The 27,868-nt window shown below is 39.4% G+C and overlaps 1 protein-coding gene across 2 annotated transcripts in view; it reads left to right on the top strand.

Annotated features, from left to right (window-relative positions):
• The window catches only part of FBN2 (fibrillin 2), a 257,739-nt gene that overhangs the window by 181,513 nt on the left and 48,358 nt on the right, over window positions 1-27,868 (top strand). For both annotated transcript variants that reach the window (XM_005303063.4, XM_065599317.1), the window contains 12 exons: window positions 3,023-3,184; window positions 4,352-4,420; window positions 5,101-5,226; window positions 7,960-8,085; window positions 9,808-9,960; window positions 15,001-15,069; window positions 17,016-17,141; window positions 21,479-21,604; window positions 22,009-22,134; window positions 23,212-23,328; window positions 27,045-27,173; window positions 27,719-27,838. In XM_005303063.4, the coding sequence (XP_005303120.2) occupies window positions 3,023-3,184; window positions 4,352-4,420; window positions 5,101-5,226; window positions 7,960-8,085; window positions 9,808-9,960; window positions 15,001-15,069; window positions 17,016-17,141; window positions 21,479-21,604; window positions 22,009-22,134; window positions 23,212-23,328; window positions 27,045-27,173; window positions 27,719-27,838 (1,449 nt within the window). The remainder of the gene's footprint in view (window positions 1-3,022; window positions 3,185-4,351; window positions 4,421-5,100; window positions 5,227-7,959; window positions 8,086-9,807; window positions 9,961-15,000; window positions 15,070-17,015; window positions 17,142-21,478; window positions 21,605-22,008; window positions 22,135-23,211; window positions 23,329-27,044; window positions 27,174-27,718; window positions 27,839-27,868) is intronic.

Here is a 27,868-nt window from a genome sequence, read left to right as displayed (position 1 = left end):
CCTGATTAAAACTTTTGTTAAAGAAATGTGAAGTTCTGTCAGAATGGATTCTGCTGCTCAGCTCTTCCCTCGTTCTACTTTTCCCTGTAGAATTCAAAGGGGTTCACTGTCATTGCTCAAGGTTCCAGGACCAAGCCCCACTCTACACCTCAGGCCACCAGCAGCAGAACAAGTTGGCAGCTCAGCTTATCCCAACCAATTTATTTTACAATTTCAGGCTGCAATTTTCAAAGGTACCTAAGGAAGTTAGGTACCCAACTCCCTTTGAATTTCAGTCAGATTTGAGTGCCTGACTCCACAAGATTATTTTGAAAATCCCAGACTCAATTTTTATTCATTTTTTGAGCCGTTGAAATCACATTTCAGTGTCTAGTTCCCCTTTCCAGCTCATGAGCTGAGGACTCACTGGAGCACTGAGAATCTAATTTTCTGGGTCCTCTGGTGCAGAACATTTCTTCTAGGATCCCTCAGGCCTCCCTCAGCCAGAGGCTTCTCTTGGGCAGCTTTTCAGAAGCTTCTGAGTGTGAGTCCTGCCCTGCCTGTTGCCAGCTGACCCTCAATCTGCCAGAACATGGGTCCTTGAGTTGGATCTGTGTTTTGGGGCTCAGCCCTCCTCTGGAACCACAGTTCTGGCATGGGGAACTTGAGCAAGAGCTCCAGGATTCATCCAGAGTTTGTACCCAAACCAGAAATCAGAAGTAAGAACTCAATTTCCTATGCAGCTGCACCCGTATAGGATTACAGAAGGATAAGTGAGAAATCCTTTTCCATGGATAAAATTTAGATTAGTGTGCTACTGCAGGAAACACTTTTTAAAACAAATACAGCCCTTTGGGGTGGAGAAGCAATAGTTCATTAGAAATTCGCTAATAATATAAAATAATCATTATCATCCTTCCTCATTTTCCTTCTCCAGCAGCTCTTCTCCTGGAGGATGAACTATAGGATTCATACCGTGAACTCTAAAGGTGGACACTCAGGAGAGCTTTCTCTACCTAAGTACTGTAATACTATAACCTGCAAGATAATACTCATAAACAGACCAAAAAGAGGAAGGAGTTTTCAAAACTAAGGGAAAATATCTTCCTCTCCAAATAAAGTTGGATACAGCATTTCCCATGCGCTTGATCTTTGAGGACATCATAGGATCTGAGTGGGAACTGCTGGCTAAAACTACCATGTTAAATAAAACATATACTGTAGAATTTTCATAAACTGTGGGAACTAGTGCAGATAGTAAAAATCAGTGCAGTCCTGATCTCATCAGAAGAAGACATTGTTCACCTTTCAGAAGGGCTTTTTTTCCCCAAAAGATCCCATAGACCATCTGAGAGCAATGCTCCCAGTCTCAGTGGCTACACAGAAGTTATCTATATGCCTGTAGATAGTAGAAAATCAACCCAAGTCATCACAGGCAGATGAGTCCAGAGGACATGCTGAAACCTAACCCAATTTATATTCTGAACTGTTATATGTACACACTGTGGAAGAAAGCCTTACAGGATGGGGAGTGTAACTGGAAGACAAATAACAGGAGTTATGGGACCTCACCAAGAAAAGGAAAGCATCATCCATCTTGAATGCACAGTTTGAGCTGAAAATGTCCACACATTTCCTCAAAGGATACCACTTTCCAGTTCTCTTCAACGGCACCACCATTGATATGTATGAACAAAAACCAGGGATAAACCAGAATTCAAAGTCCTTCTCAGAAGCAATGGAAATAATGTCTTTGACAGAGAAGAATTTTGTGTTTTGCAAGGCAGTTCATGTGAAGGGTAATCTGAAACCAAAAATAAGAAAAGAAAGAACCTTGGTCATCCTGCTAGATCCACACTAATTTTTGGACTTGATAATGCCAGCCAAAGCACCTGGAGAAAAGATTAGACCAATTGAAATGCGCCCATTCTTCATCCTGAGATGCTGAGACCATCTCTGATTGAAATTTTAAGCGCTAATGAAAATGAAGCATAATTCAACAGGAATTGTCTGTTAGGGTGATTGATACAGTTTTGGTATCTAGACAGTTCTCAACCAGAAAATTCATTCATTTATTTAGATATCTGGGAAACTGTTCCATGAGACAATCAAGCCTCCATCTGCAAGGTCTCTAGTGGTAACACAAAGAGGAAGAGTCTCGGCCTTATCAGAGAAAAATTGCAGAGCAGCATTGTGATCCTCATACAATGCATTTACCAACTTCTACAAAGTGGGTTTCTAGTTCTCTGTAAAGTAATCCTTTAGTGGTAAAGTGCTTCATGGGCCAGTTCCTTCCCTACTCTGATTCACTACTTGCTATTTCTCCTTAGTGAAGAATGAGGGGAGAATCTACGCAGGAGAATGGAAAATTCCTTACCATAATTTTCTTTCTGTTAAAAGTTTCTTTCCTCATTCTACCAACCCTAGTTATTTTAACGGCCAAGCTATAGTTTGTAACAATTTTTTTTAAAAGTCTAAAGGAATACTACTAATACACAAAATTCCCTTAAAGTTAATTAATGCAGTTTCAGATTATTGTCTTACTGCCAATAACCAATTGTTGAAGAGTTTCTGAAGAGTTTGAAGCACTCTTCTGGTGGCTTGAGGTTGTGTCCTGTATTCCCGCCCCCAGGAGCAACACTGGCCCTCCTCTGAATTCCACAGGGAAGAATCATTGCCATTCATGGAGCATAAGGGGGAGGAGCTACTAATAAAAAGAAAACTATGGTAAGAAATTTTCCATTCCCCATATTAAAATACTGGGAATAGTAAAAGTGCTATACTGGTATATGTTGTGAACTTTGAAGACATGCAAACACCTAAATACTTTAAGAAGAAGAAGCTTTGTTGACCCTCACCGTGTCATTTCTCTTGATACCCCTGAATATTAATGTGCATTAGCTTTTTTACCTTACCAGTAACTCAGAAGGCTACTGTAGCCTGGGCCTGCCATCCACTAGTAGCAAGTATTAATATGATTGTCTGATCGTTCCTTCATCTAGGCCGGAAAGTGTAACTATAGTTGAATGTGTTTTACATGTAGATAATCGTGTTGGCAATTGTTACCTGAAATATGGACCCCGAGGGGATGGGAGCCTATCCTGCAACACTGAAATCGGCGTCGGAGTCAGTCGCTCCTCATGCTGCTGCTCTTTGGGGAAGGCCTGGGGGATCCCCTGTGAGACTTGTCCCCCTGTAAACAGCAGTAAGCATTTTTTTAAAATTTTCTTACAAAAGGTGCAAATATGAAAATGTACTTATAATCATTTAGTGTATGACCATAACAGACTATGAAAATATCTGGCAAATTACTTCATAAGCTTATTCTCTAATGGTCTTATTGTTGAAGAAGCTCTCCATCTTATTCTCAAAGGTGATGCATAGGCCACGGACCTCAGAATCAAGAGACCTGAGTTTTGTTCCCAGCTCTGCCTCAGTGCCTGTTCCTGCACCAGTGAAGTCAGTGGAACCAAAATCAAGCCCTCACTGGGTGACCTTTGGCAAATCATTTCACTTTTCTGTGCCTCATTTTCCCTTGCAAAAATAGGAATAATGGATAAAATTTTCAAACATGCCTAAGTAACTTTCACGCATAGGTGCTCTTAAAATTGTATCCATTAACTGCATTTTTGCAGGTGAGGAATACAAGTAATAATGGTTGGTGCTTAACATCATGCTTCTTATCGAGAAAACGCCAAGTGCTTTATGAAAGTGAGCATCACTGGATAAAATTTTCAAAAGTGCCTCAGTAATTTTGCCCAATGATACTTACCTTTGAAAGCACTCAAGGTTTTAGGTATGAATAGTGCAATGTAAGTACGAAGCATTATTGTTTTATTATTTATTAAGTTATAATACTGTACAGTCTAATTTTAACAAATACTCATCTCTATTGTACAGAAGTAATAATTTCTAGGCCCTAGTTAAGATGGGAGCCACTTTATACTAGGCATTATGCAAAGAAGACACAGTCCCTGCCTTACAGGAGCTTACAGGTTAAGGCTTCATATGTGCATGGTTACCAGTGTTATCTTAGGCTTCTATCCTGCAAAGTCTATGCACTTTCTTGACTTTATGCACTGTGATTAGTCCAGTGACTATTTGTAGTGTATGTCGTTGCAGTTCAGGGTGCTGTTAGGTTAAAAAAAGTTAAGCGACAAGGGGCAGGGACCATGTTTGTGCACTAGGTTTGTACAGCACGTAGCACAGTGGGATCCAGATCTTTGACTGGGGCTTCTTGGTGCTACTGTAATACAAATAAGAAATAATAATGGCATTAAAATACCAATGAAATTATAAATTATATAAAAAAAATTCCTTAATACCAGTGTTTTATTCTACAAATATGTAATAGCCTTTTTTTCCCCCCTAGCGGAATATAATACTCTGTGTCCAGGGGGTGAGGGATTCAGACCAAATCCCATCACTATTATCTTAGAAGGTGAGTTCATCCTGAATAATGGCTGTTATGGTTGCTACTTTACAAAAGGTGACATTTTCAAAAGTTTGCACAAAAGGAGGATCATTGACGAAGTGTTCACATTCATTGCATCGGAAAACCACTTATTAACATCAATAATACTAGAGTGGCAAGTTCAAACTGATGTTTGTGCAAGCAGTTACTCAATAAGGATACTCAAAACCCATTTGAGTAAGTAAATATGGTGTTTTATAGGTGAAACAGATTTACATATATTTTGTCCACCTCATTTATTGAACAGGCCTTCAACATTTGCCCCCCAAAGCATGAGATGACCTACAAAAATTATGGTTTAATCAGTGGAAGGTTAATGTTGCTGCAAACATCTATCATAGAGTGAAAGCCTGGTCCCAGTGAATTTCCCATGCACTGTCAGCATGCAGGAATGAAGCGTTAGATACCAAACTCCCATAAACGATCATGGAAGCTGAACTCCTTACGTACATCTTGCTGAAAATGTGCTATAGAATATGTGGGATAATCACAAACCCTCTTCCCTTAGATAATAAAGTGCAGATTTAGAAGGGAAAAAACCCAGTGAAGATTAACAGTTACTAGCACGTAACATTCCAATGGAATGGTTAAGATCTCTTGTTTCTTTACACTTCAGAGTAAGCATATGGCCTTTTCTCTCTTTGCAGATATCGATGAATGCCAGGAGTTACCAGGTCTCTGTCAAGGTGGAAACTGCATCAATACTTTTGGCAGCTTCCAGTGTGAATGTCCACAAGGCTACTACCTCAGTGAAGAAACACGGATCTGTGAAGGTGAAATTCTGCAGTACCTTGTCCCACACCAATACACACTTGTTTGCATGTTTGAAAATATTTTGGTCTTTCAGAGTTTGTTTTCTCCTGATGCAGAATATTTCATACATAGAGAGTAGTCGATTACAGATTCATTTTCCATACAGAGTGTAAGGGTAATCTTCTTAGCTATTATGATTCCCTAATATATTGTCTCTCTTGTTTGTAAACACGAACATGCAATGTTTGTGGTACTGATACTAACAAGGAAAATGTGTGTGCAACTTCACAAGCTTCACCTTGTGATGTTTCCTCATTGTTTTTCTGTCAAGTTGGAATGTTTTGGGGGGTTCATGCTAGGGTTGATCTAAGAACTGGAAACACCTCCGAGCCTGCTGCTACCCCATCTAGACCCTGTATGATGCTCCCTTGCTCCTCTTCATCCTTAGATCCATTACCCCTTTCCTGCAGATGTTAGGAGGTGTACAAGAGTAAGACTCCTTCTGAGTTAGTGCATCAAACCTAGACAAATCTTACAGGCATATTGTAGGTTCCCCTAACCCCAGCCATGCAAGCTGTGTAGGGAGCTTGTCAGGCCCCATCAGCCTCTCTAGACCTTAAGAAACTCTTGGCCTACTTCACCTCCAGAAGCCTTATGTGGCTTATCTCAGGCCCTCCACCTCCATGGTGACTTTTTGTAGTTACCCCCCTCATTCCAAATCCCCCTCCTACCTCTGCAAATACTAGGAATCCCATTCATTCTGACAAGTCTAAACAGGATTGTTATTCCTCACCCAACTAAGATATTTAGATTTGTGAGGCAGATTAAAGCCTATTTATGCTTATCAAGTGTGGTGAGCCTAAGAAGGAACCCTGAGGTTGAGAGAGTTTTTAGGGCCTTAACAAGATGTCTAAGGCTTGCAAGGGGATGGGATGTCTTCAGCATGTGTCCCAATGTTTTCAAGGTGCTGGTGGGCATTGAGACTTAGAAACGGGCTCCAGACTACATTCTTAAGTCTATAGGAAGGGTGAAATATCAATAGTTCTCTATTGCCTTATTGCCCCCCCCCTCGGCTGCCACATAATCCCGTGTTAATCTAGTCCTATGCTCCCCTTCATTTTCTTTCACTGTTCCCCACTCTGCCAGCACCCTTCATGTCCCCCTTCTACATTGCCCTCTGCTCTGCTGCTTCAATGTCCCTCCAGTCTCCTTCTCCCACACCCCACACTTGCATCTCCAATGTACTTCCCAAGTACTGTAGGAAGTGAGCACTTTTTAGATAGTCAACAATGGGAGGTGGTGGGGTGTGGAAATAGTGGGCTAGCCGGGGCTTGTGAGGGCAGCATAGCAAGGAACATTCTTCCCTGGAGTATATGAATCCAGTAAACTTTTAATTGTCTCCCACTTTCTATCTCAAGCCTGGCGCTGGTGGAAATAAATATATTTTAGAAGAATAGTTTAGCTGGCGACAACCTTTTAAAATGTATCTTACTTTATGTACAATTTGTCTGATTAACTTGAATTGTATTAGAAACATTTTCGCTCAGGATTGGCTTACATTTTGAGGTCTGTCTTTGCATGGAAAAGGGACAGAGACTTACTGTTGTTTTGAAATCAGTGCTTGGGTCTCCGCAATCATTTGCTGGCATACTTTAAACTCATTGAAGCAATTCTGATGTTAGTATATTTAAATGTTAATAAATTGGCAAATGAGAGTTTTAAGTAACTAAACTTTGTTCTTTTGTAGTAGATCTCAGCTAGGTAAGTTCAGTAAACTACGTTTTATTTCTCCCCATCTTTGTTTTTTTGGGCAGATTGTTTGCTACCAAGTTTCAAAAAAAGTTAAAAGGATTTTTAACTGTCATGATCTCTGTTTTAGGATGTCATAAATTAGTTACCGCTTCTTCAAATCATTTCAAATTTGTTAGGAAAAATGCTACTGCAACTTCTGACCAGCCTACCAATTCTGAGGCCAACATTCCTATATTCACTGCCTTTAGGTGAAGAGAGAGGGCAAAATTGGGTTTGTAGTGGAAGCTCTTGTTTCAGATGTAGCTATGGAGTATGCTATGCTGGTTACACACCACAAAGAAAGATAAGGCCCATACCTTTGAGGTTACAATATCAATGTAGCTGTAATGTGATAATGGAGGGTAACACACAATAGGGAAAAAGATGGGGTGAGGAAGAACAAGGGTCACAGCAACAAGATTATATGGTTATTCAGCATATGCATGTGCATTACTAAAATGTGTTTTGAATAGATATTGACTTTCTCCTTTTAGGCAGCATGGTAGAAGTGAATCTCAAGGAGGGATTTGAATGAAGAGAGGGTCATGGGTTGGTTGGTCACAGTAGGGAGTTAATTGCTTACATGAGGGCTGGGATGGAAAAAATGGTACTGAAATGCCTCTGGAAGTGGCAGGCAAATGAAATACTAAGGTTCACATCATTGATGGAGTAGATGGGACAGGAAGTGACTCAGCCTCAGCAAATCTTGAATTCTTGACAAGTGCTGTCTTCTGCTTCAAGGATTGGAGGAAATCAACCATACAGGAGAACAATAATACATTTCAGCTGCTGCCACAAAACCCTGTTTAAATCAAAGCTGAGCAATGCACCCCGTGTTTTGTAAATATTTCTTCTTTGCTATGTTGGGGTAGTTTAATATGTACTTATTTCTTATAATTATTTATTTGGGATAGTTCCTCTTGTCTCTTTGTGAACTGTACTTTTTCATTTGTTCTCTCTAGATATTGATGAGTGTGTTGCACATCCTGGTGTCTGTGGCCCTGGGACCTGCTACAACACTCTGGGGAACTACACCTGCATCTGTCCCCCTGAATACATGCAGGTGAATGGAGGACACAATTGCATGGGTATGTAAAACTTGTTTACGTGACATGCTGTATTGATCAGAGCTGTTTTGGACCTCATCTGGCTGCTTAAAGTCTTCCCTGCAACAAGGCTGACTTTGAAATCTTAGAAGTGTATAGCTTCTTTTAAGTACCTTATCAGAACATTAAACTTAAATGATTGCAACTGCAATGCTTAAAAGCTCTTGAGACAGTATCACCTTTTCTAACCTTTATTGCAAAACTGCCACATCAGATAGCCATGAAAGAGTAAAATGAAATGACTACGTGTGTTCTATTCTCTAACAGAAGTCAGAGCTTTTCATTTTCACACATAATTTTTCGTATGTATATTTGACTTCCAGTTGGTGAGTCTGCTAGGAAATGGGTCTTAAGAACATCTACTTTTTTTTTTTTTTTAGTTTCTTTGAAATTTTTCTCTCTTGTAAGACATCCGTGACCGAATGGAAACGGAACTGTATCAGCTTGAACAAATACACTCAGCTAAAGTAATAGGGAGACAAAGTATAGTTTAATTAAGGTGATTTAATCTATAGAAAAAGTTGGGGGGTTTTTTTGTTTTTTTTTTGTTTTTTTTTTAAAGGTATGCTGCTTGCAGTCTCAAGGTCACTCTGAGTCAGAATTCATGAATCACAGTGGCTAGATCAGTAGTTGAAAGGATTTGACTTTCGGCCAAACTACTTTGTTGGTTACTACAATGTGCCAGCTGCTTCTGGTGCACCCCGTCATGGCCTAGGGTCACCCAAAGGCAGCCTGCCTTATTTTCCCCTTTTGGAATGTTCAAAAAAAAACTTCTCCCAGGTTTTTTCTTGGTCAAAAATACCCCTCCTTGGGGACTGGGTTTATTTTTTATATATATATATAACGCGACCCGATATAACACGAATTCGGATATAACGCGGTAAAGCAGTGCTCTGGGGGGGCGGGGCTGTGCACTCCGGCAGATCAAAGCAAGTTCGATATAACGCGGTACGATTTTTTGGCTCTCGAGGACAGCGTTATATCGGGGTAGAGGGGTGTGTGTGTGTGTGTGTGTATATATATACATTTACTGTAGAGGCTGTGTAGCAAGCTTCATGGTTTGCAGAGAAAGTGACAAATAATTATCTTCTCTTGGACCCCACCCACTGTCAACCTAGGTTTGATTTACCATGAAGGCAATGGAGCCTTCTGAACCAGCTTCATACCAGATATGGAATTTGTGCTGCAGCAGAATTTCAGTGGCGTTTTAGATACAGTCCACTATGTCAATGTGGACAGCCACAAACCATGACACCAAATAGTTGAGGGCTGCACAATGACTCAATTTCCGGGAGGTCTTCATGCCTTGAACCTCATTGATAACAACGCTGTGGCTTGGCTTGACCGGATTGCATATTCCAAATAAATATAAAACTAAAACTCAAAATCCCAAACCAAGTCAATTCATAAACCCACCCAAGACAAGGTTTCTCTTACTCCTCCCAAGCCTCCCTGCCTGAGGCAACTCCTTTAGTTTTGGGTCTTCCCTGAAGGAGCCTTTCCTTACTCCTGGAGAGACTGCCACAGATTCCTGAACTTCTCCCTTCATTGCAGTCACCTGCTGCCCTTTATAAGGAATTGCCTGATTCAATCTAGGTGTACCTCATTCTGTAATCAGGGCTGGCTGGCCCCAGTCCTCCAGCCCTTAAGAGGATAGCCTCCCTGTTGCAGTTACCTTGTAACTCTGAGTGTTTTCTCATGTAGATATGAGAAAGAGCTTTTGCTATAGAAGCTACAATGGAACCTCCTGTGAGAATGAACTGCCCTTCAACGTGACCAAGAGGATGTGCTGCTGCACGTACAATGTTGGCAAAGCCTGGAACAAGCCTTGTGAGCCGTGTCCAACCCCAGGAACAGGTAAGACTTCCCCTAACAATCCTGTTACATTAACTTCCACATCATCTTAGCTCCCTCTCTGTATCAGTTAGTGTGAGTTTCGGTCAAGATTATGCCATTGTCCAAAGGGAATGCAGAGTGATGCTATTCATGTTAGCTGCCACCAACAGTGCATAATCTTCATGGGCTAGTCTGAGTTCAGGCATCTGCCATCATGATCCCCATGGTTGAAAGTCTGACATGGTACAGTAATGGTGTTGGCACAAAGCAGCTGCAACCTCCCCTCTGACCTAAAGGCAGTCAGTGTTGCCCAAATATTGAACAGTGGTGGATGTGGCCAAGACAGCTGGGTGATATGACAACTCCATTCACCTGGCTGAAGCCTCTTCCAGAGAGGTGCCTAGAGAGCACATGACAGGAATTAAAGATGTTCCTGTTGGCTGCAAGTGGGAGTGAGGGCAGGCAGCAACACCAGTATCTGACCTTCCTTGGGTGAGTTGTCCCCAAGGGAGCAGGAAGATCACTGGCAGAGTGAATCTGGCCCAGGGGCTATAAGGACCACACAAGTTTTTGTTTTATGTAGAATGGAGTACAGTGCTGTGGATTTGTTAATTTTTGGATGAATTGTATTCTTAATAATTGCCAAAGCACTTACAGCCTTGTGTAGGTATTTTACGGACATATATCTAATTATAATTGAAATTAAAATATGTGTGTATAACAAATTATAATATAAAAAGCCACAAAATGCATGCCAAAAGGCATGTCATGGGCAGTGCCCTTTCTCCATGCATTTACGCTGCCATGTAGATAGCTGCAGAATTCTCACTTGTAAAGCTGCTGCATAAATTACCACCCAGAAGGCTTGGAAGAGAGAGGCAGTGACTGAGGTGGCCCAAGATGCAGACAATACAGTGATTTTTGGAAGAGGTGCTACAAGAGCAGAGTCCCTACTCCAATGGAGTAGCAGACCTCAGCAAGACTGGCACCTTCTCCAGCTATGGAACTGCTAAGGTCCACAAGTGAGGGACACTCTCTTGTAGACTGTCAAAATAGTGGCAGGGCAAGTTTGCTGTGGGGCTGAGGCATGCTGTCTCCTCTCCTGTCTAAATTAGAGACTCTGCAGCTGGAAGTGTACCAGCTCTATGGTATTCCTATCTCCACCAGAGCATAGGCTCAGCTCTGGCAGAGCTTAGGAATGCCATAATGCAAGCTCCTCCACCTACTTGGTTTTCATTTTAACGGTTTGTTGAGTGCAACCCACTTCTCAGACACTCACCCACCATCCCAGATCTGACAGTCTGTAAACTCTGTCAGCTGCTGTTGCATGTTCCCCTTGGAAGGAGAGGCTCTTAGAGCCAGCTTGTGGTGACAAACTGAACAGTGAGATGTCTGTGAATGGAAGAGAGTAGGGTGGAGGGCTCTCTGCTATGCAGAGCCTTACCACATAAATCTGGGAGCTGCATAACCTATCTCTAATGTGCATGAAGAAGGGGCCTTGGTCATTTGTCTGCTCTGTGTATTATCTGATATTATTTTCTCAGCACCCTGCAAAATTAGTAATCAAATAGAAAGACCATAGTGCATTTGTCAACATGATAAACCCCCACCAGAATACCTTTTTTCATCCCAATGTATGGGATTTCAAGAAAAGTGCAATTGAATGTTTTTTGCATCCCACTTTTTTCTGAAGCTCAAAATGAGGAAGGAACGACTTCCTGGATTACAACACCAGCAGGAAAATCATCAAACCTATAGTAATTCATGGAATTCATAAATAAATGCTGACATTCAGCAATCAAGCAGAGGTCTCATAATGTACTAGGATAAAAATAATCACTTGTATAGCAAAATATGCTTTTTATTATGTTACTGGTTTTGCCCCTAAATCAGTGATACTCAACCTGCAGTTGTAGTGCTGGATGCATCTTTAGTGGAGTCCATATAACTGAAGTGGTCCTTTTGCTCTCCCTTGTCTACCACGTGGCAGAGGACAGAATGATATCCAAATGGATCAGAACCGCTTGGAGACACCCTGTCCTACAGGCAGCCAGGAAGGAGCAAAAAGGGACTGAAAGGAGAAACACTTTCCTTCCTTCCTTTCAGTAGCAGGAGTATGAAGAGTGAAGATATGTACTCTTCTTCTAGCAACCAAATGTGTGAAATGAAAGCAAGCGTGAGAGATGAAATACTATGTTGCATTCGCAGAAAGCCACAACATATTTATGGTGGAATATCCTAACGTAGTATAATGATGCTTTCGTCATGATCTTGAGCTGCAATAACAAAATCATGATAAAAATATAGTATCACAGTGTCAGGATCTCCTACAGAGAGTATTTATGGCTGTGTGACAACATTGAATAAGAAAGTGTCTCTGTAGCTGTTCTTAAATGCTCTTTAAAACCTCTCTGCCTCAGCAATTCTGCAAATAGTTGCAAAGTTAAAATATCTCTGTTTCAGGACTTTGCCTGGTTGGCTTTTCTCCTTTAGATGTTTTTGCTGCAGTTAGAGACATTTCTGAACCTCTAATTCCATAAGGAAGGGGTTTGTGTGCGGGGTATAAAACACAAATTCCAATTGTAAATGGTTGAATAGCTACAGTTATTATGAGATAATGAGTATGTTCTGAAATCTGGGTGTAGGCTGCACATCACAGAAGCAGAAGTTATGGTGCATTGACCGTAACCAGCTTGCTGGCTTCAGCCCAGTAGCTCATTAAAAGTGGTGTTATGCTTTAATGCGAACTATATTGTTCATCTCAATGAACTTAGCCTTTACATCTTCTCTTTCTGAATAACTCTTGTTTTTTAAGTTTGTTTGACAAATAGTCTCACTGTTTCGTGTATTTGGGTAACAAAGATTATTTAGTTTAATGTTGCACATGAATGTGAATCACATCTATTAACATTAGACAGGCCCCCAACCTTCAAAAATAAATGCTCTTGTAAGTTTTTACCCTCTTTGCCACTTCTCATTTATGACCAAATTGTATCTGACTGGTTGGTTCATCATTTGAGGTATAAGTAAATCATGAGGGATTAGTTACTGTTAACTCTCGGATCTTACTGTCTTTATGAAATGTAATGTAGTAATAAGTACAGGATATGGTATTTGAAAATTACATACAAAAATCTAAATTTAAAAATGTTAAGGTTGCAAAATCAAGCAATCAGAAGTTAGAAAATGCCAAAATTAAGGCATTTTTTGCCTTTGCATATGCATTGTGAAACTGTCTTTAACTAGCCCATCACATATTATTTATTCCTGTATTATGCCTGCTCTTGCCCTGTGCACACACAATGCATGCAGAGATCCCCTAACAATCTATTAATTGTTTTCACTTTCAGATAGCGGGTCACCAGCAAAACATTTAGAAAACCTAATTTCAACTGAAAGCTTAGGGCCAAATTAAGACTACAAAAGGAGCTAACATGGCTGCCCCTAGAGGAGCCTTGATTTGTCCCAAAGTTTTCAGATGAAATTGGCTTTTCTAAATGTTTTGCTGATGACCAATTATCTGAAAGTGAAAATAATTAATAGATTTTAAAGTCACAAGGGGACCACTGTTAGGCTTCCTGTATAGCACAGGTCATTGAATATCACACAGTGACTTCTGCATGAAGCCCAAAAACTTGTGGTTGAACTGGAACATGGGTAAAAATTTGAAAAGCATTGACATGACTGAGAGTCAATAGTACTAAGGCTTCTCAGAACGTAAATGAGACTTAGACACCTACATCACTTAGGTGCTTTTGCAAATTTAACCCTTTGTCTTTTTGAAACATATTTCTTCTTGATTTAATGACTCCCAAGTGATGGAGAATCCACCACATCCCATGGAAGGTTGTACTAATGGTTAATTAGCCTTAACTGCTGGAAATTGTGCCTTATTTTCTCATAATGTTAGTAGTATGGAAACTTAACACCAGAAACTATAAATCAGTTTTCACTTTGTTTTAATGCTGATGTAATGACTGAAAGAAAAGCTTAGTAACATTTCAACATTGTCTCAAATTCTGCCTTTAAATACATCATGAAATGAATAGTAACTGTACGTTCACATCCCAGGGCAGTATTCGGTGGTAAGTATTCATACAAAAAGTTATTTTGTCCCAGCTCCCCTATTTCACTGCAAGATGCACGAGGCTGCCAATAGTCAGTGTTTTACAGATTCGACGTAGGGAGAGATGTTTCTTGTTACACGAAACTACACATGTTGATCAAAATGGGTCCATTTTTCCCTTTTAAAAGTTCACCATGTATTGTGAAGATTTTCTTATGAACATTGCTGTGCTGGTAAAGTCTTATTGACTCAGAAGTTTACTAAGAAATATTTTACTAACAGAGGAGGTTTGCTGTTACACCCTGCACTAATTGATTCTACTAAATGCTGGAAAAAAAGCTTATATACAAGTAACTGAATTAATATAAATATATCACCACTGCAAATCCACACTCTAGGAGTCACGTGCCTTGCCTTGAAAGCCAGGGGTCAACAGATTGTAATAAAAGCCATTAGGGTTGTCTACATCCTGCATCCTCAAGATGTCCTGGAAGAGAGGGAGTAGTAGTCCCCTATCTCTCCCTGAGTTCCTCACCATTTCAATTACAAAAATCTCTGAATAGGAGAGACCAGTATGGATCCTTAGAGTTAATGTATTCTACAAAACCTAGTTACTGTTAAGTTACTTTCAGTTTCCCTAGTAAAATTGCCTCTGTAGATCCTCAACTGTAGGAGATTAGAAAGTAGTAACAAACCTCAAGAAGTAGGGTGAGGAGCGCTGCTTAAACAGAAAATGAAGGCCTGCTCTCCCAAACTCAACATCTGATCTAGCTCCAAATGGAACAAATAGTGATATATAGAAGTGTGAATGAATTTCTGAGTGGCAGCTGCACTTATTGGCAAATTTGCTTTTAAATTTTACTTAGACAAACCGCAATTTCCTATCAATACTAGAATTGACTGGAAGAGCTCTTGGAAAGCTGAGAAACTTAAAAAATAATTATTGAGGGACTTATACATATTCTTTACAAATGCATAATTTGTTTCATGTTTAGCGGAATTTAAGACCATATGTGGGAACATTCCTGGCTTCACCTTTGACATCCATACTGGCAAAGCTGTTGGTAAGTTTTACTAAATGTATTTTCAACAAGTAATTTTTTGCAGCATGGTGTGTCACAGCAATATAATAATACTGCCATGAACACTGTATACCAACTGTATGTAATAAAACTCTAATTCCATCATGGGGTTCTGGTGACATCATAAATTGCAAGAGTATGTGGTTTGTTCAGGTCACTAGAACTCATGTTTACTTGGATTTATAATGAATGTTATTTTAATATAACAGTTGTATGAAAAAATCTCCCTTCCCGCAACTGGCATTTTAGGTGCTTCCCTCTCTCCCTTTGGAGCTGTATAACCGTCTGCATTTCTCTGCTACATTCTGACAATTTCAGAAAAGTTCAGAAAGTTTAGAATAAGATTTTTATTATATATCTCAGTTTTTATTAAGTATTTTTCTAGTGCCAGGTCTTCTTATGACTGCTACCATTCCTTTCCCTCTCCATCCCAGTACATGGTTATGACTGATAGACGCTTTAAAAGAATAATTGTTATGCTATACAAAGCACACGGGATCTTTTAAGGAGGGACAGGCAAATACGCCACATTTATTGAAAATACATCAGTTAGCATATGCTTTTCACACACACACACACACACACACACACACACACACACACACACACACACACACACACACACACACACACACACACACACACACCCACACACACACCCACACACACACCAGTTGATGTTTATAGTTACCAGTCTGTTGTAGCTCGAGTCAATCTAATGGCCAGTTAGATTGAGTACGGGTGAGGAGCTGGGCTCTGTCAGTTGCAATCCGATGCTCCGAGGTGTTGCAGGACTGAACCCAGAGTTCCAGGGCAAAACGCCCCGGCTTTATAGTTGTAAATTCCCATTTGAGTCCATGCATTTTGCAATGTCATCCTGTAATCATTAGTCCTTACGTGGTGTTAATCTTGGGTTTTTCTGCTGTTATCATTTGATGGTTATTGTCAGGCTTCCCATCGTTATCTCCTATTTGTTGTCTTGCCTTCGGGGGTGCCTGCCTCACCTCTGAGGTCGTCAGTGCTGCTAACATGTTTAGCATCGGATACAATGGATGTTTTCTGATAGACTTGGAAAGACCAGGAGACAATCACTTTTTCTTGACCATCTGGACATTTGTGATGGGTTTCACACCTTATCTTTTCCTGATGCACGTGTTCCTCATTCACACAAACAATCTCTTACAGAAACCTTCAAAGGTATACGGACAGCGTATTTTATATTCAGCAGAATACATTGTAAATCAAGCCTTGCTAAATCTTATAACTAAAACAATTCACATTGGGGCTTCAGGCCCTCAATATTCTTCTAATCTCCTTTACATAGATACAATACAAGATCCTGTCTCTTACTTACTAAAACCTTAAAACAAAGAAATGTATATTTAACTAGAGTGCCTAATTGGTAATACATATAGGAAACCATAGTAGACATTATAGCTTATCCTAAAACAAAAGGGTGACCATAATCGGTCATAAGGATTGTTCTGGCCTGTCATTCCTTTCTGCTATTCAAAAAGGGTGGCTGGCAGGATGAAATCAAATCATACATTGATTCTCATAGTACAATTATAAAATCCTGCTCCTACATAATTACCTATAAGAAACTTCCCTCTTAAGTTTCTTTGGGACTTTTCTGCATGCATAACACTGGAAACAGATATTTAATATTCAGTGTTATCCCATTACCATATCTCTTTTCTTCCTTCTTTCAGCTTCCTAACTGATTTAAATTAATAATCCAAATCTTGAGCTTCTTTATTGAATATCATATAATTTATTTGCCCCATCTCTCACAACAGCAGCATGTTTAGGTTTTTCTCTCTCTCTCTCTATATATATATAGCTGAAAGCATAGTGAAATATAGAGAATCCATCTGGTACATAAAGCCTTACAATACTCTGTGTGACTAATGTATATTCACTTTCAGATATTGATGAATGTAAGGAGATCCCAGGAATCTGTGCAAATGGTGTTTGCATTAACCAGATTGGCAGTTTCCGCTGTGAATGTCCCACAGGATTCAGCTACAGTGACCTACTCTTGGTCTGTGAAGGTGATCTGAATGAGAGGTTTTTTTTCTGTTTTGTCCCCACAAGCATGCTTATTGTAAAGGAGCATCAGGGCATAAGTCCAGTGCAATTAATACCTTAGGAGGAACAGGTTCTGGGCATTCTTTCAATGGTTATCTCATAATGATCTTAGGAGGTACTTGTCTTTAAAGAAATAAATGTATGTGCCAGCCAATTTCTGACACAGGTTTTGTTATATTGATTTTCATGCAACCTACTAACTCTTAAACATGTTTCCTTAACAGTTCCTTCTCCTTTCTAGACCAGGCATTGTTTTGTTTTCTTATTTACCTTTGGGAGTGAATTTAGCACTCCTGAATATGAGGGAATAACAGCACTCTCTTGAACACCACACTTTTGCAAATGCATCTCATTCCTGATCTACTCTTCCAGTACTCTCCTAGGTAGAGACATATTAGTCATATCCAGTTGTGCAATGTTGTTATGACAATAAAACATGGGAATTAGAATTAGATCACTATAATAATTTTCACTTTTGCCCTAACTTTGGATTTGAGTTCAAGTCTAGAGGCGAAATCCTGCTTCTGTGGGAATTTTGCCATAGCTTCAGAGGAGTCAAGATTTCACCCCAGAAGATTAAAACACTAACACACTGCACCACTTTCCTAGTGTTTTAATTAAATTATTATTTTAATTATATAAAGTTACATAGGTATATTTATTTACCCAGACATTTATTTAATTAATTAATTGATTTACACAGACTTTTACAGTTCCATTGTCAACACAATACAGAGGGGCTGTTGTATTAATTTAGATGGAATATATGGGCCCAAAGAGTTAAAGATGTTAACATGATTGTGGAAACTGTTTAATGTTAAAAAGTTTTAAACAAGGTTTGGTATACAGAGACCGTAGACTACTTAATTTGATAGCAAACACACAGTTCAGAACATGTGTCAAGATTAGGATGAAGAAGATCTGGGGTCTGAGGTGATGGGAGAGGGGGGCAGCCATGATGGGGCATCCTTCCCTTTCTCTTGTCTTTTCATCAGCCAGTGTCATGGTAACCAACTTTTCTTCCCAGAGTCTCTTTTATTTTATTTTTTTTTAAAGGACCCATCCCCTCATTATTTTGTTTACCAATTAGGCCTAATTTATGACACATCAATTTTGCTTCATTGATTTCCAGTTCTAGGATTTTTTTGTTTACCAGGCATGATTTTAACACATTCCTTGAGTTATGTTGGTAGGTCTTTTTGTTTTGCTTTTGTACCTTTTTCATGAATTTTTTTGTTTATAGGTTTTTGTGACATTTTATGAACTTGGATTTTCTTTACAGTAGAACTCACAATTAGGGCAAATTTGTAGACCAAATTATTGCAACATAATCCCTTTTTTATGAACCAGTTCCACCTCAGGTCAGACTTTGGTTCATAAAATTTCAATTACAAACAAAAATCTTATTTTACTTTGAGCATATACGGGGAAGAAAAGGCACTTGGCTATATTTTTAATTGCAAATATTGCAATTTTTTTATTTTAAAACTGGAATTTAAAAAATTTATATAATTAAATATTACAAAAATTACAGTAAAACCTTTCAGATAGTAACAAAGCTACAAACTTGCAACTTTATTTATAGCTAAAACAAAACTTAGATCTGGTACTCTTATATGTTTTAAGATGTTTAAAAACAAACTGGCTTTTATTACTTTTTTGGCTGTACGCCCAGAATGGGTAAAGATGGAAAAGACTTTCTTTACTCCCCCTCCCCTCCCCCCCTCGGTGACACAGTTAAAACTATTTAAAGCTGCACATTTACACAACTGTAAAAAATTTAATTCACGAGTGGTTAAACTTGCTTATTTGGGGAAAAGCTTTACCCCGATGGCATGTTTACCTAAGTATGTTGCCCTTTATAAAAAGAAGCAACAAAATGATGTCTTTGGAACCTCTTTTGCATTCATGAGCCTTTTGCAATGTTCAAGGGTGGAAAAAATTTGCAGGCATTTTTAGACTATGACAGATCCTGCCCACCTGCTTCATCAACATTTGTGAGGCCAACATGGCCATTGTGGCAATTTACCCCACTATGGGGATCCAACCTGTAAATACTAGCATCGTCCTATCTTACATGCACAAAACAACAGCAATAATTATTGACATTAAAAACTAAACAGGAAAAATTAATTGCAAAACCCAAAACAATCACAAGAAGGTTTGGTTCTGCAAAACTCCTTGTTTTAGAAGGGCTTCTTGAAATTTAATTCACAGTCAGTGCAGTAGCAGTGCTGAATTAAGCTGGCGTTCTGCTAACAGGAGGGTTTACCCAACATGTACTTTTAGTAAAAATTGCTACACTATAACTACACTTCCTTTTTGCCACTTTTAAAAAATGCCTTTACATTAAACCTACGACATTTTTACCATTTACAAAAACTACAACCCCTAAAATAAAGAAAAAAGGAAAACAAAACAAAGCACATGTAAAAAGATTAAAAGTGCTATAAAACAATTGATAACATTCTGATATTTCTGGGGTTTTCCTCCAGTTTAAGGCTGATTTTTAACACATTTTTGACAACTGAAGTTGTTATACTGTAAAAATATGGCTTTTATTCAAAAATTGGCAAACTTTTTCCTTTCCCTGCTGCCCCACATTTTGTACACCCTTTGCAACGTACCCACACTTTCTCGTAAGGATTTTTTAAATACACTGTTTGATTTCTGTATTGTATCAAGAACTTAAATTCCCAATTTTATGTTTATAAACCCTTGGTTTTTAAACTAACTTTAAAACAATTGTCTGTTTGCCAAGTTGCCAGCTTTTTGAGTACATATTAACCCTTTAGATTCACCCAGGGACATAAAATGTTGTATTAATTTAGATAGAATCTATGGACCCAAAGAGTCAAAAGTGTTAACATGACTTTGAAACTCTTCAGCATTAAACAGTTTTTAAAAAGGTTAGGGTTTGGCATACTGACCTTAGCCTGCTTAGTACCTTGGCAAACACACCATTTAAAAATCATTTTAACCTTATCTTAAAGATACAGAAAAGCAATGAAAGAAATGTAATGTGTTAAATAAGGCTTTTAGTTTACTAACACTCTTTGGGATATTTTCCCTTTATCTGGAGAGAGATTTTAGAAAGAAAAAAAAACCCTTGTTTGACTGGATTTTTTTAAGATGCCATTAAAGATGGTAATAACTGCCCTTTTGTGGGGAGAGAAATAGTTAGTTGAAATGGGCTGCACGTGTTGTTATTGCTATTGTTGTTAAAGTCAGATTCCATTTCCTAAGATGATAAAACAAGACAAATACACATGAAAGGGGAGAGAAAAGAACAACAAAGAGAAAATGCAGTCACTGTCTCCTGGGGTTGACTTTCACAGTTTCACTTACCACCTTACCACTGGAAAAGGACAGGCACCACATATGGTCTTATCAGGCACTCCCTGACTTAGCAAACTTGTACCAGAATTGGGGCTGCTTGGGGCACTGCTTTTTGCTACCTCTTTATGAGCACAGACATACAGCTGTGTTACAAGATATACAGTCCTGACCAAATAAGCCAGACTCCTATTAGACAAAAGGAAAAAGGGGAGAGAGAGATGAAAGAGAAGACATAAGGTAGAGAAGGAAAAGGACATTGGGACAGATGGTGTTTGAGATTTAGCTGGTGGTAGCGGTGTCATCTGGGTCTCTTGCTCTAGCCCGGGCTGGTCAGGACATCTCTCAGGATTAGCTTGAATCAGATCCTAGGTCTCAGGAGATGGTGGGGATAGCAGCCATGATGATGAAGCTTGTTCCAGTTACCAATTTTTCTCCCAAAGTCATATTTTAAGGACCCAAAAAAGGTTTATTAATTAGGTCTAATTTCAGTTCATTGATTTTCAGTTCTGCACTTTTTTGGCTTACCAAGCATGATTTTAACACACTCCCTGAGTTATATTAGTAGGCATTTTTGTTTGGACTAATTTAGTCTTTTTGTTTTGCTTTTGCACCTTTTTTCATTAACATATGTTGTTAATAGGTTATTGTAACATGCCTTGAATTTTTACTTACATTTATAGTTAAGCTCACAATTAGGGTAAATTTGTAGGCCCAGTTATTGCAACAGGGCTTAGATCCATAATGTCTGATTCTCTCCTAACCCCGCTTTTTCATTGATGGAATTCTATTAGCTTCAGTTCATTCTATTGACTAGCTTACACTGGTGCAAGTGAGAGGAAAATCAGGATCAGAATCTCCATTCTCCATGTTATCCTTCCACGGCACTAAAAATATCTGCACTCTAGACCAAATAAATATATTGTGGTACTTGACATTTGAATTAGGATTCTTTATGTTTCAGATATTGATGAGTGCAGCAATGGAGACAATCTCTGCCAGCGAAATGCAGACTGTATCAACAGTCCTGGGAGTTACCGCTGTGAATGTGCTGCAGGTTTCAAACTTTCACCTAATGGTGCCTGTATTGGTAAGAAATCAATTGATTCCACTGCTTTGCTTGACTCCATTTGTATCTATCACATTTACATGTTTCCTGTTGAGATGCAAGAGAAACCATTTTTTTTAGTTTGCTTGCAAAAACTATGTAAAAACTTTATGCTCTAGCCATATTTCTCTGTTCATAATAATAAGAAACTCCATGAGATTTTAAAACAACTTTCTTGAGGTCAAGCTTTTGCTAGAATATGTTTGAGACCTCAAAATGTATAGACAAAAAGAAAGTTCCTATAAAAACAGTTTTGTAATGATTCAGTTTTGGTTATGGATAATTCTGAGCATGATTTAAATAATTTACTAACTTTGTAAAAACATGTTTGTGAAAAATGAATGAAAACAATAAAGTATGTCATGTGTTTTATATTTTTGTTATAGATCGCAATGAATGTTTGGAAATTCCTAATGTTTGCAGTCATGGCATGTGTGTGGACATGCAAGGAGGTTACCAGTGCATCTGTCACAATGGTTTTAAGGCATCCCAAGATCAAACCATGTGCATGGGTATGGAAGGGATATGCTTTGAATTCTAGACAATGGAATGTATCTAGAATTTGAATTGTATTAGGAGGTTATATTCCTATTAAAGTACTGATTTCATATATTAAGTATCAATTAGACAAATTAGAATTTCCTTTAAGAAAGTGCAAAGTGCTTTGGAGTAGCCACAGGGCCACACATCACTGGGCCACATCTTCAGGGCCACACATCACTGAATAAAATATAAAATCAGTATTCACAAAAATATGTGATGATGAATGTCTTCATATTGAAGGGAACTTAATATGATTAAATCCTTATTCTCATTGTGCTCATATGGTGATGTGAAAGAGATGTCACTAAGATACATAAATCACAAAACCAAAGGTTCTTGTTCTTGACCTTTTGGTCTGTTTAGATTTTTAAAATTGTAGACATTCTATTATTATGAAAAGGTAATGCATGTATGCAGCTCCTTTTGTGTCACTGTTTGGTTAATGCTTTGAGAAAACAGCCAAATATAGCTACTGCAGCTTTTGTAAATAAGCTCTCGTGTAAATTCTGGCTCCAAATAGGAATTCAGTGTCCCTCTGGAAATATAGGCGGTGTTCCAATTTTCTTATTATACAAATATTGGAAACTTCTTCATATGCTGCTGTGTGTCCATGTGTGTCTTCCTTTTCTCATTTTTTTTTTAAACTGAATCACATTCAAATTATTTGTGCAGGGTACTTGGCAACTGACTTGTTCTAAGTCCAAATATCCAAACTTCGATTATTTAAAAAAGTAACAATATTTCATAACTTTAAACTAACAGTTTTTAAGCTTTCAAACATAAATCCTGAAAACAATTGCATATGGTAAAAATATCCCTATAATCCTGCCAACTGTTATAAAAAAATTTCAAGTCTCCCCTTCCACATTACAAAAAATAAATTAAAAAATTCTGCAAAAAATCATGAAAACTGCCATTTTTTCTTAAAAACACACTAGAAACTAATATTGAATAAAGAGCGTTTTCAAGACCCTTTTTTGTGCATACCACATTAACAAACAATTGGGAAGACAAGTTCCTGTCTACAAATTTCTTTGTCTTTGCAGATGTTGATGAATGTGAACGCCATCCATGTGGAAATGGAACTTGTAAAAACACAGTTGGATCATATAACTGTCTTTGTTACCCAGGATTTGAGCTCACTCATAATAATGACTGTATGGGTAAGTACTTTAATCCAAACTTTAACTTAATTGCTGCTGATTTGGGGTCACATAGGGTTGTATTTAAAGAAACGTAAAAAACCTCACAACCATAGTCGGAACTGATCAGGGTACTAGCAAAGGTAAGGAAGTGCAGAAAATGATATTGTTACCTCATCTGTGCAGTTCTGTAGATAACACTTTCTCAATAAATCATTATTTTGGATATCATTTAAACAATTTTCTTGTTTCATTCTTTAAAAAGATGCAAGCCCTCATTCTTTGGTACACTGGGAGTGCTTTGCTCTGCTCTGATAGTGCAAAGCAGTCCCAACCACTGGAGGATTCCTCTACATTGAGAAAGCTTTGAGTAGTGTAGCCATAGTGGCTTTTGTGCCATACGCCTCTCTTGGCTTCTGGTGTAGAAGGAAAGGAGGCATGACTGATACTCCCTTACACTCTACTGATCCCCAACTGCTGTGACAGTTCTTGGGGGCCATTGGCAACCAGCATAAATCACATCAGGGACTGGTCCAGCATCTTCAGGGGTTGCAAATATGGTTCAAAGTATCTTTTGCATCACTCCTCACTCCCACTGGAGACTTGTGCTGAGCATTCTTCAGCCATAGTAATGATTCAGGGCCATTACTGTAAATGATACTTCATCCCAAGTTGTATGGCACTCTTCCTTATTTACAATTGGGCATTTGCCCAATGCATTAATAACATCTAAATCAGTGGTTCTCAATGGTCCCTTGCGTTCCAGTCAGCACACAGCTGCGGCCCGAGTGACATTCTCAGGGCTGTAACTAGGGTGAGATGGGAGGGGCACCTGACCTGGGCGCAGAACCAGCAGGGGGGTGCAAAAATGGGTGGCACAGGATCAGGCCCAACGGTGTCAGCCCCTTCCCCCAGCAGGATTGGGCCCAACAGCATTGGCAGGAGGCCAGGATGCTCATCACTCCCCTACCCTGCAAGATCGCAGGTCCAGTGACCCCGGCTGGAGCAGGCTCCCTGGCACCAGGACTGCAGTGGCAGGTGGACAGGGTGGGTTGCACAGCTGAGCTATGTGTCAGAGTACAGGTGCAGAGTGGGTGGTGCAGGGATGGGAGTGCTAGGGCCGTGGGAGTCGCAGGCAGGGTCTGGGGCAAGGAGTGGGAGTGAAGGGAGTTAGGGCCATGAGAGAGGGTGCAGCTGGTGCATGAGGGACGGACTGGTGGCTGGGGGCACTCCTTGGGGGAGATTGATGCTGGGGGCAGTTGCTGGGCGGGGGGGACGGATGCTGGAGGAGCAGTCTCTGGGAGGGGCATTCTGCCCTGGAGAGGGCACCCTGTCTCTACAGGGCAGGCATGTGTGCCAGCCCAGTGTTGGTGGGGGTCTGAATGCTGGGGGAGCAGTCCCTGGGTGGGGGGGGGCTAGATGAATGCAGGGCAGTCATCTTTGCAGGCAAGCTCTGGGGCTATGCTCCCTGGGCACTCAGACCAGCTCTGCCGAAGTGAGGGTGGCAGTACACCATGCCATGCTACCCTTACAGTAAATTAATTAATTTTAACAGTGAATGTTTTGCCTTATTTTGCTAAATTATAATGCTCTTGGTAAACATTTGCCAGTGTTGAAAAAAAGGTACTATATCTATTTGAATCATATTGCTATCATATAACAAATACTAAAGCTTATTTTTTGTAGCTGTACAGGTAGTATATATATTGTGTGGATGCAGCCCACATAACACATAGAGAGCTGCATATGCAGCCCACAATGTTAAATAGGTTGAGAACCACTGATTCAAATAAATAATTTTCTTCATTTGCGTTTTTTCTAAGTTAGCTCACTTCAGTACCTCTTTTCATTCATGTTCAGACATTGCAAAAGTGTTCATGATATCACTGTCTATAAGTTATTTTTTTCTTTTTGCTCAAGTCACATAGCATTCTTCTGGAAACTTGGGTTCTGGACCCCTTCTTGTTGTTATTAAGACTTCCTCCCCTCCGTTTATACTTCCTACCCCTAGACTAATAGCTTGTCACCAGCCCACCTCAGATTTTCATAGCTGAACTTCCATACCAGTGTAAAAGAGGGAGTGTCCTCAGTACTAGGGAAAGAGGGAAACCCCAGTACCAAGGAAGCAGTCTCTATTGGCCTCCCAAACTCGCTTGCCCTCCCAAGATTACTTCACTTACCTACAGTCACCACTGTTTCCAGAGTACAGCTAAGCTTTTGATAGTTTTGTACAACCATGGTTCCTGGAACATCTTTTTTAAGAGGGAGATTAAAGCCTTCTTGGGGTGGAGAACAGACTAGGTCAGTTGACATCCTCTCCTTTAAGGGGGAAGTAAGAGCCTTCACACAGGCTGAACAGGGGGGAAAAAGTCTTTAAATTCCTTCCAACTCCCGGAGAAAACCAAAACACAGTCTATAAATCATTTTTACATCCTTTTCTCCTGCAGCAGAAGGAAAAAAGCAAAACTTGCTGCACATGGGCAACAGAATGCAGCTTTAAACAGAACAAAATCTACAGCACTGAACTGAAGTCCCTTCCTTCGGTGTAGCAGAATGGCTGTTGATCCACTCCCAGTAGCCCCAGCAGCTATGCTCCTCTCTCATAATGGCTCCATGCTGTTTTCAAGGAGGCTAACAAGCTCAAGTTGATTCATAGCCCAGGGTCATTCATTACTATTCGTCTTCCTGGCCTGGAGCCCCATGGTATTCTCCCTTAGCCATGTCCTTGCCCACTGAAGGATAGAATAGCTCATCACAAGGAGATAATAACCAACTACAAATATTTGAATGGAGTAAACAGCGTGGAAAGAGAAAAATGGTTCATGCGCTGTAACCAGTAACACAGAAATTGCCATACTGCATCAGATCAGTGTTCCATTTAGTTCAGTATTATGTTATCAACAGAAACCAGTATGAGATGGTTCAGAGGATGGTTGAAACGTCTGCAGTAAACAATAAGGATTATATACCTGATAGAAGAAGCATTTAATACTCAAGTCTCAAATTAAAATATTTTAAATAACAAAGCGTAAGTTGTCTCCAAACCAACTAGAATTAACAGCTAGCTTCTTATTCTACCTAATACACACTCTTTTCCTGCCATCCACCCCATACTTTCCCATCTGCACTGTTGTTGTACACTTGTCTTTTTAAATCTATGTTACTAAAATGGCTCTGTAGAGCTAATTGGGCATTTCCAATGCTCAGTCTCCCACTTGTCATGGTCTCCTGAACTACAGAATCAGCTTGCAGGACGCAGGATGATTCAGTGCTGACTGCATCTGGCTAAGAGAGGTGAAAACATTATCTACTACATTTCCAAAAACGTGAAAAATAACAAAACAAGTTCAGTGAAAACCTGAGCACATCTAAAACGCCAGATAAAATGCAAAATGCTTCATGGAACATTTTCTTCTCTGTGTCTGAAGGTAGTATCGCACAAAGAATCACCTGGCAGCAACTGAACATATCCAGATGCAGTAGCTGATGTAATGCTGCAACTTTAAAAATTTTAATACCCTATAAAATGGGGTGTTGTTTAAATAGAACATATGCCTTAATGTACTGAAGTGAGAGTTACTTTCCACTACCTGCCAACGCTTCCCATGCTGCTCAGGATTTGTCTCTTCCATGGAATTATATATTGCAACTTTAGTGTGTTTATATGATACTGTGTCTGCATATACATTCTAACTGTTAGACGTCTTGGAAAGGCTCAACCTCTCCTTTATTTACAGATATTGATGAGTGCAGTTCCTTCTTTGGTCAGGTGTGCAGAAATGGACGATGTTTTAATGAAATTGGTTCTTTCAAATGTTTATGTAATGAAGGATATGAACTTACTCCGGATGGCAAGAATTGCATTGGTATGTACTAAACCAACCGGAGATTCCAAACTAGCTCAGTGGTTTGAGCATTGGCCTGCTAAACCCAGGGTTGTGAGTTCAATTCTTAAGGGGGCCACTTAGGGATCTGGGGCAAAATCAGTACTTGGTCCTGCTAGTGAAGGCAGGGGGCTGAACTCGATGACCTTTCAGGGTCCCTTCCAATTCTATGAGATAGGTATATCTCCATATATTATTAAAAAAGAAATAATCAAACTGTTGGCCCCATTTAGAAGTAAATATTACAATCTGAATATCCAAGATAGAATATTGAGAACAAAAGACTTACATTAAGAAAATTGGTGGCAAAAGCATGAGGGTTTAGAATAATGTCATTTGTTTTCCTTTCCCTAGCTTGTTTAAGTCGATGAAGTTAGGAAAGAAGGCTCATAAAAGACAACCCTCTTGCTTACATCTCTGTTGTGGATGACAGTATTATCAGCCAGTGTTACATAAACATAAATAATTCACTGTTGCATTAATTTCAACATTTCCAAATCCTTATATATTCTATTTATTCTTTTAAGATACTAATGAGTGTATGGCACTTCCTGGTGCATGCTTTCCTGGGACTTGTCAGAATTTGGAAGGGTCATTCAGATGCATCTGCCCACCAGGATATGAAGTGAAAAGTGAAAGCTGTATTGGTAAGGCTAACTGTTAGTGTTACTTCGGAA

This window comes from Chrysemys picta, chromosome 6 (assembly GCF_011386835.1).
Source record: "Chrysemys picta bellii isolate R12L10 chromosome 6, ASM1138683v2, whole genome shotgun sequence".
NCBI classification, from domain to species: domain Eukaryota; kingdom Metazoa; phylum Chordata; order Testudines; family Emydidae; genus Chrysemys; species Chrysemys picta.
This window is presented reverse-complemented; position numbering and strand designations above follow the sequence as displayed.